Source organism: Trachypithecus francoisi, unplaced genomic scaffold (assembly GCF_009764315.1).
Source record: "Trachypithecus francoisi isolate TF-2019V2 unplaced genomic scaffold, Tfra_2.0 Lachesis_group15, whole genome shotgun sequence".
In the NCBI taxonomy this organism is placed as follows: Eukaryota; Metazoa; Chordata; class Mammalia; order Primates; family Cercopithecidae; genus Trachypithecus; species Trachypithecus francoisi.
Window position 1 is genome coordinate 54,356,716 of NW_022681460.1, and position 8,660 is coordinate 54,365,375.

Sequence of the window (8,660 nt, forward strand, 5' to 3'; positions counted from 1 at the left end):
GTTAGGCTAGAGCCCAGTTCCTGTTTGTAACCAAAAGAATGTTAGATTAACTAAGTCTATTTCCCTATGATCTTACCCTCCCCAATATCCAGCTCCAGCCTTAGGTAACTCATCTTCCTTAACGGCAGCAATTTAAAAGGACCTTTGGCTTTTCGGAACCTAGTAGTCATGTGCCACCCTGTCACTGAGCTTAGCAACCTTAGCCTTGATTGTCACTTTTTAGGAAAATAATTGCTAATTTTAACAACCTCTGGCTTATAGTTGTAACTTCAAATGCCTTCAGAGATCAGACAGGTGAGGTAAATGGAGAGAATGGTGAGCTGGACCTCACCAGACTCACTATAAGCCCCATATAAATATATTTATGTTCAAAATACTTAAAACACTGTGTGGTTCAAATAAAATTCATGAGCCAAATTTACCTCCTGAACAGTCAACTAGCAACCCAGCTTGCTATTGGTTTATATTACATATGGGTCTAGATTATAAGGCTCTTAAAATTCAATTTTCATTCAATTACTCGAACAGGATAAAAATGCTTCTTGCACAGCAAATTTTCCTATCTTTTTTTTTTTTTTTTATCAGAACATAAGACATTAATGGAGCTAACGTGAGGTATCTAGTGGACCCAAGTGGTGTTTTTAAAAGAAGCTTATCAATGCTGGTAGATTCCTCCCTCAGTGTGTGTCTTATGGTAAGTGAAACAGGCTCATGTTACTTTCTATGAACCACAGAACAAAGCATGCCAAACTCCTTAGAAACACAAGGACTCCAAAGGTATTACAGCACAGATGGAAAAACTCAAATGCCTAGCCTTGACAGTCTTTGGTTTAACTACTTGACCTGATTCTCTTCACAGACTAAAAAGGAAATTCAATTCTATTTGAGAAAACTGACAAGACATTCTTTTCCTTGGAGAAAATGGACTGGGACAAATTACACACAAAAAGCTAAAATCTCCAGCACCAGTGGTTGAAAAACAATCAAGCCTCCATTAGCAGTTCCTTTGCCCACAGAATGCTCTCTGAGGAAGTACGGGGTTTGGAAAAAGTGCAGGCCTCTATTCTTCATCCACGACACATCAAAGTTGTAATAAAAACCTGCTTTTCTTTGTGCAACTAAGCTGCTGCTATTTCACACCCACATATTGCTGGAGCTTATTCAATTACCCTCAATGACTTTGTTTAAAATGAAAATGCTTTGCCTCCTAAGGACAGTGTGAGAGGACTGATTAATGTTGCTCCCTGAAGAACAGAAGTGTAGGTACACAGACAAAAACCTAAAGAGCTGGAAACTACTGCTGGGCCATGTTTCACAAGCAATTCAAATCTACCTTCAAGTATTTTGTAAAGCGTAAGGACTCCTAAGGCAGTTGGATATATCAGGGGGCATCCTATGCCATTTTTCCTCTTTCTTCTTGATGACAATCACAGAATTAGAAAACTAAGAGGATGACAAGAAGTGAGAAAGAAAAACCAAATTTTGCCATATGGTTTTTCAGGAGAGGGGGAAACAGTTCTTCTTCCCCACCTCCCCCCCCCCACCCCCCCCCCCCCCCCCCCCACACACACACACATGGTTCCAAAAGATCTGTAACTAACGAACCAAGCCAGCACATTGCTGGGTTCTGGAGCTCTGTGACTCAGAAGTCACTTTTCTATCCAACATATTAAATGTCAAGTAAAATACATCCGATAAGAGAGATGAAATTTTTTCGGGAAGCTTGGCCACTGAGTGAGTGTCTCTCCTTTGCAAATGAGCCCTGTATGTTGCATCTGTTTTTTAGTTAGATTGCCAACCTATAAGAGATAAAACATCCACCCAAGAGCTGCATTAAAAAGCATAAATCATGGAAACCATATCTAGTCCTCTATAAATCCCTTCAAAAAGAACTTTATCCATAATCATAATCATAATAAAGGTCTGTTTCATTTAAGAAAGAAAAAAAACCCAAACAGAAACACATGCAGATAGAAAACAGAGAGAAGATGAAAGAATCACAGTGATATTTTTATGTATGCATAGTACGCGAAATTTGGAGACGAAGAGTCCCGACAGAATGCTTGAAGAATCTGTAATACACAAGAATATATAGGTTCCAGGGTGCGCATAATCAGAAAGGGCAGTATTTATCCATCATCTGTCATCGGCTCTCATTTCGCAAAGCTTGAAGATTAGAACCCCTGATGTCAAAAGAACTGAAAATATTTAGAGCTAGTTCTTGCATGGCTCTGTGAAGAAGGGGATGAGGGAAGAAAGAATTATATTAGGACTACACTTCACTACTCTTTTTTTTTTTTTTTTTTTGCAGTTTTTACATTTATTTAAACAGAAAACGTGCACACCAGCTGTCTACTCATTTTCTTCACTGCGCAGCCTGGCATTGGGGTTGGTGACTCTGATGGCCAGCTGGGCAGCTCTTTCCACGATGGCTTTGCGGTTCTTGGAGGAAACATTGTGAGCAATCTCGGCACAGTAAGATTTGTTGCACATCAGCAGCACTTCCAGCTCCTTGACATTGTGGACCAGGAACTTCCGGAAGCCACTGGGCACCATGTGCTTTGTTTTTTTGTTGCTCCCATAACCAGTGTTGGGCATCAAGATCTGGCCCTTGAATCTTCTACGAACCCTGTTGTCAATGCCTCTGGGTTTCCGCCAGTTACGCTTAATTTTGACATATCGGTCTGACTGGTGCGGGATGAACTTCTTGGTTCTTTTTTTGACGATCTTGGGCTTCACAAGGGGTCTGAGGGCGGCCATGATGCCGAGGAGGAGATGGCTGCCACCTCCGTAGGCAGCGCCGAGGAAGAGAGAAGGGCTACTCTTTTTTATAGTTGATTGTTTTCTTTAAGAGGAGCATAAGCTATGATTAAAGTGGCAGAATTTTGGTGCCTCTAACACCTGGTATGGAAGCAGAGTAACAAGAAATACTTGGCAACCCAATTATTTCATGCAGGTTTTCATCTACCCAGAAAGTTGTCCTCAAAATAGAATGGAACTTTTTCTCCTTTATCAATCTGGGAGGTGCCTAGGGCAAAGTAACCAAGAACCTAAGAGTGTTGTTGATCTGTATTCTCAACAAAGAAAATCTAAATACACTATGATCCAAGGAGTCTAACAAATAGCTTTCTAATTTTATTTCAATTACTTAATGGTACATTCAGCTTATATTACACTGCTGTCTTGATGTAGTGACAGTGAGGCTGAAAAGAAACAAGATTTGTCCCTAGAGAGATATGGGGTTATTGAGCTCTGTTCCCAGAAGTGGGAGGATGGATTAGATAACTGACCTTTCTATAGTTTTAAGGAATATTTTAATTCAACTGTGAAATAATGGGAGAATAAAACAAATTCAAGATCATCACTATCTAGGGATTTGGGGAGGTTAGATGTATATCCTGAAAATAATAGCTAGGGAGAAGGAAATCTAAGAAAATTTTTACCTTAGAATGCTAAAAACTTAATATTTTAGAAATAGCAAAAGGCTCATTTATTTCTTATAAATTTTTAACCAAAGACATTTATAGTTACTGAATAGGCTGAAATAGTAAGATTCTTATACTTTCACATATTGGGGTCTCAGGAGTAAACATTTACTAGGGATCACTATGGGAAATGCAATCCTTCCCATCAAGAACAACTGTGGAGACAAAACATTCCATCCAAAATGGATTATCAGGACTCAACTTGTACAAAGCAATGCACAAATCAGACTCTTTCTGTTGTCATTCCAAGTGGGGGAGGGGTCAGCATGAAGTAGGGTTGCTATGGGAAGGTTTCTGGGCTATGAACCTTGACTTGAGGAATGTCCAAGGATGAAAAGGTCAGGAGTCATAAGAAAGGGGGATGGGGCCTTGCAGGTAGAGGAGTCAGCATAAGCCACCTTTGTAGGTTACAGTGAAAGACATTTGGAGACTGGCTGAGGCTAAAAAGCTGGGGCAGACTATAGAAAGCAAAGCTACCATTATTGAGAGCTAAACATGCCAGGCACAAAGCTAAACATTTCCTTTACTTTTTTCCCTAATTTAATTTTAATAAAACTGAGCCCCAGGCCACAGGCTCGGATTGCTTCTCTTTGTTAGCCACACTCACTTCCTAGATGACCACATACAATCTCTCAGTTTTAGTGCCACTTGTACTTGGATGACTCTCAAATCACCACCTTCATCCTGGACATTTCTTCCAAGCTCTGGACTTACACGTCCGGCTGCCTATTTGACATTTTCATGTGCATGCCTGAAGGGTATCTTAAACTTAACGTGCCTAAAACCTAATTCCTGCCTTCCATCTATCCCCCAAACAAAACAAACAAGAGAGAAATAACTGCTCCTCCTCATCCACCTTCCAAACACATCCAGAAACCAACCACTTCTCACCACCTCCACACCTACCACAGCAAGCCACCCCCATCTCCAGCCTGAATCACTGGCGCAGCCTCCAAGCTCCTAGTGAGGATGGGTGTGAACCTCTCCTCCAGAGCCCCACTGAGTCTACGCATTCCAAACCTGTCCTTTGTAGGACAGGCTCCAGCCATCAGTATTGTTGTCTGAGGTAGAGACAAAGAGTTAAGAGTAATTCTTTGACAGGTGACAGCAGAAACAACAGATGCTGAGTGAATCTAAAAGGAAAACTGCAGGGCGGGGTTGAGGGTGTCAAGGATGGGACATTTGAGGACATCCACAGGGGAATAAAAGAAGTCCCACTCTTAAGAAACATCACACTGTTGGCTAGGCTCATGGCTCACGCCTGTAATCCCAACACTTTGGGGGGTTGAGGCGGGTGGGTCACTTGAGGTTAGGAGTTCGATACCAGCCTGGCCAACATGGTGAAATCCTATCTCTACCAAAAATACAAAAATTAGCCAGCGTGGTGGTGCATGCCTGTAATCTCAGCTACCGGGTAGGCTGAGTCAGAAGAATCGTTTGAACCCGGGAGGTAGAGGTTGCAGTGAGCCAAGACAAGCCACTGTACTCCAGCCTGGGCGACAGAGCAAGACTCCGGCTCAAAAAAAAAAACAAGAAAGAAAGAAAGAAACATCACATTGTAGGTCAAATGTCCGCCGCCTTGAGCAGCCTTTCCTGACTCCCCAGGCAGAGCTGAAGGCTCAATTATAGGCTTGGAAATCACCGGATGCCTATGCTAAGAGCCTCCTACACCAGAATCTGAACTCGTTTTGTGCCTCCAGCACCTCACGCCTACCTGGTAAGCCCTTGGCAAAACTGTGCTGAATGTTTAACATGGTGTCACGGACAGTGAGTTAGGAACTTGGAGAGGAAGTGGCTGCTTTCTTCTGGAAGAGCTAATGAAGACTTTACATAGGAGGTGAGGTTTGCGAGATAGAAAAAGGTATTTCAGTTTATCCAGGAAGTTAGCACTGATGGCCCAGCAATGAACAGCAGTGGTGTAGAAAGACGGAGGGCGAGGTCCAAAGGAAGCGAGGAAGGGAAGCCGCGCGCGGCAGCAGTGCTGGGCTGTGGTGCTGAAAAGTAGGCTAGCACTGGGCAGCCGAAGACAGAAGCGAGGCAAAGGAAGAGTTGTTCCCTCCCCTCCAGGACTGGTGGCGGGAAGCAGGGTGGAGGTGGGGGAGATGTCTAAAAGATACGACGAATAGCCGGGCAACGGAAAGTAGCTGCTTTTGAGAACGTGGTTGAGGCTGGAAGCAGGAGTTGATGAGTAAAAGGATGAGGAGAGCTCATACCTGTGGTTCTTGTCATTTCCATGTACGATGCAAATTACCGAGCTCCAAAAAGGAGATGAACCCAAAACCTTAACAATCAGAGGCTAAAACTGGACTAATCAATTAGGTGTGAGCCAATAAGTTAATGAGGTAGGAAGCACAACACGGTCGAGAATTATAAGACAAACCCAGGTTATTACTTGGGTCCTCGAGGATCCAATTAACTTCTCATTAAGTGGGGCTGGGTGCTCGGCTTCTCACCGGGCGCCAGCCTCCAAGACCCCAGCCAACGCCTGGAATGGGACTCCGGGGAAATTCGGCCAGCTGGTGGATCTTCAGTGAGATGACGGCAGTGGCGTGGACAGGCCATTCACGGCGATACCCACCCAGCTCTGTCCAGGCCTCGAGCGGAAGGCTGGGAGCAGCACAGCACACGAATGGCAGCCGCAACGCCTTCCTTTCCCTTTCCCTGCCTATCACGCAAACTCTCCCCTACTAAAATGTACCCTCCGTAAGAACAGGGCTCCGTCCTTCTTCGCCGGATGCGCGGAGCCCAGAAGGGCGCCCGGCCACGGCGACGCCCAACAAGTACTGGCTGAATAGTGAATGAACCCCGCTCGGCCGCACTTCAGTCTATTGGGCAGTGAAGGATGCGACCTGTGGAGCCGCCTAAGAGAGCACAGGGGGAAGAAGCGGAAGCCTCCGGAGGTCCCCGCGGGGCGACCTGCGAGACCCGAGCGCCGGGCTCCGTAGTGGGGTCGGGAGGGGGATTCTGGTCCCAGGCCCAAGACCGACGGCTTTGCAACTGACCTTCCGGCGGGGGCGCCCGCGCCGGGCACAGCAGCCAGGCTCCGGCGTCCCGCTCCCGCCGCCCCCCGGCGGCGCCCGGCGCCCGCTGCGCACGTAGGTCACCTGCCTCCTGCTGGCGCCACGCGTCGAGCCCGGCGCAGGCTGCAGGTGCGGCCCAGGTGGCCGCCAGGCCAGGCCCGGCAGGGCGCTGCGGACTGGGGACCCGGGACCGGCGCGCCGCAGCTCCGCGCACAACCGCAGGCCGAGCAACAGCGCGGCCCCGAGTAGACACCGGCGCAGGGCGCCGCAGCCCCTCCCGGGAGGCCTCTCCCGGGCCATGGCGCTACCCTTGGGGTCCCGCGGGCCGCGCCTGGCCGGCAGCAGGGATGTAGCCCCGCAGGCCAGAGCGGCCAACTGTGGGAACTCCTCCGCGGGCCGGGGCGCGGGCTCAGACCCGCCTCCCTCCCTCCCGACCGAGGAAGCCTCGGCGTAACCTTATCCTGCCCTGCCGAGCGCGCCCCGCCGCTGGAAGGATGGTGGGCCGATCGCGGTAACAGGACGCCCTCTCCGTCCCTCCGGAGGTGCCAGGGCCCGGTTGTGCAGGGTCCCTCAAGAGGTGCCCTCCGCCCTGGCCTCCAAAGCCTGACGGAGCTGAAAGATACAGGGCCAGAAAAAGCGCATTCCTAACGGGATCCCGGGCCATAGCTTCATTTTCTGATATTAGTGTTGTTGGAGAAACACAGGAGGAGGGTAGGTGAGCATACAAGGAACAGTCAAGCAGTTTGCACCATTAAGCACAATATAAAAATAAATAGCACTTAAGCCCGGGTTTACAACTTCTCTCTCTCTCTCAAGAAAGAAGGGATTGGGGAGAAGAGAATAGCACTCAATGCAGAATAATCAAATTAGAGTTATTCTATATCTAAATTCTGCCTGAAGCCAATTCGTACTTTCTTTCCGTGTTATGAAATGTGTGGGGGTGAGCAAGGAGAGGGAAAAAGCCAGCTAAGACATCTGACAGCGGGTGGGGGGTGGGGGTGGGGAGAGAACAGAAGTTACCATGGCATGATGTAAATCAAATTAATTTAGCTCCAAACACACACCTCCCTGCTGTCTCGCAGAAACACAGAGGGACAAATTTATCTTTCGGCAAAATGCTCCCCAGCTGGTATTTCCATCACCACCTTGACCTTAATTAATCAGACTGAACTCTCACAGCCTGAAGTCCAGTGGTGGATGTTCCATTTTCAACTGTTAGTAGAATCCTTTCCCACAACCCAGTTGGGGTGGGTTTGGGTTTTAGGTTTGAGTTTGGGTTTAGAATTTTTTAAGCTGTGGTCACTTTTCTTTTTTTCCTTGCTTTACTCTTTCATTTTCCATGCTTCCATGGGAGACTGCGCCTGCGGACCTGTTCTCTTCCCCCGTAACAGCCTACAGCATGGACAAGAGACAACAAATAGGGAGCCATACCTCCCTGCTCCTTTGGATGTTGCGTATTTTCTGTAGGGAGGCCTCGTCTCTAAAATCCTCTTCTCTTCCTGGCTTAAGAAAGACCCAATTTATTCCCTGCTAGTGAACAAAGCAGTTGGGCTGTTTCTCTATATTTAACAAAATATCTCCACCCAATCTAGTCCACCCCTTGGCCACACTGGGTCCTCAGGATCCTGAACGTTCCATTAGGGTTGACTTTTGCTTTTTTCTTAGATGAGTCCAGGGGATATTGCAGATGGATTCTATTTTAACAAATTTAAACAAGTACGAGTTTTTCCTTACACAAACTGAGAGCCAGCCTCACATCCTGTGACTATTTACTTGAACTGTGTTTGAACCAGGACCCTGCCATTCAAGCACTGTGAGACTTTCAACAAAGTACTGGACCTCTCTGAGTTTCTGTTTTCCCATCAATAAACAGGCCTATATATATGGCAGGATTATAAATGTTACGTAAAATATTATACATTTCATGCCCAAATAATACCTGGCTCACAGAAGGGTCTCAGTAGTACTCTTTTTTTATTTACCGTTAAAGAAAATCCTGGATGTTGTCATGAAAAAGAACAGGTAAGCATTGATTCCAAAGTGGGCAAAGATAAAGTATAAGGAAATTTACAAATAATTTATACAGTATTCTCAGGAATTCAGAGTACCCAATAATTTCAAGAAAATAACCATTAAGCATCAAGAAATGAACTCT

The 8,660-nt window shown here is 46.4% G+C and overlaps 2 protein-coding genes across 3 annotated transcripts in view; both read right to left on the bottom strand.

Moving 5' to 3' along the window:
• METTL24 (methyltransferase like 24) overlaps positions 1–6,931 on the bottom strand; it is a 117,404-nt gene extending 110,473 nt beyond the window's left edge. Inside the window, exon 1 of one of the 2 annotated variants that reach the window (XM_033234875.1) lies at positions 6,488–6,931. In XM_033234875.1, coding sequence (XP_033090766.1) covers positions 6,488–6,805 — 318 coding nt within the window. In that variant the 5' untranslated portion in view covers positions 6,806–6,931. The remainder of the gene's footprint in view (positions 1–6,487) is intronic. The other variant, XM_033234876.1, reaches the window with a different exon arrangement.
• On the bottom strand, positions 2,289–2,823 carry LOC117097203 (60S ribosomal protein L32-like). Its single transcript, XM_033234878.1, has one exon. The coding sequence runs from the start codon at positions 2,758–2,760 to the stop codon at positions 2,353–2,355; it is 408 nt and encodes a 135-aa protein (XP_033090769.1). The 5' UTR covers positions 2,761–2,823; the 3' UTR covers positions 2,289–2,352.
• Positions 6,932–8,660: the final 1,729 nt, after the last annotated feature.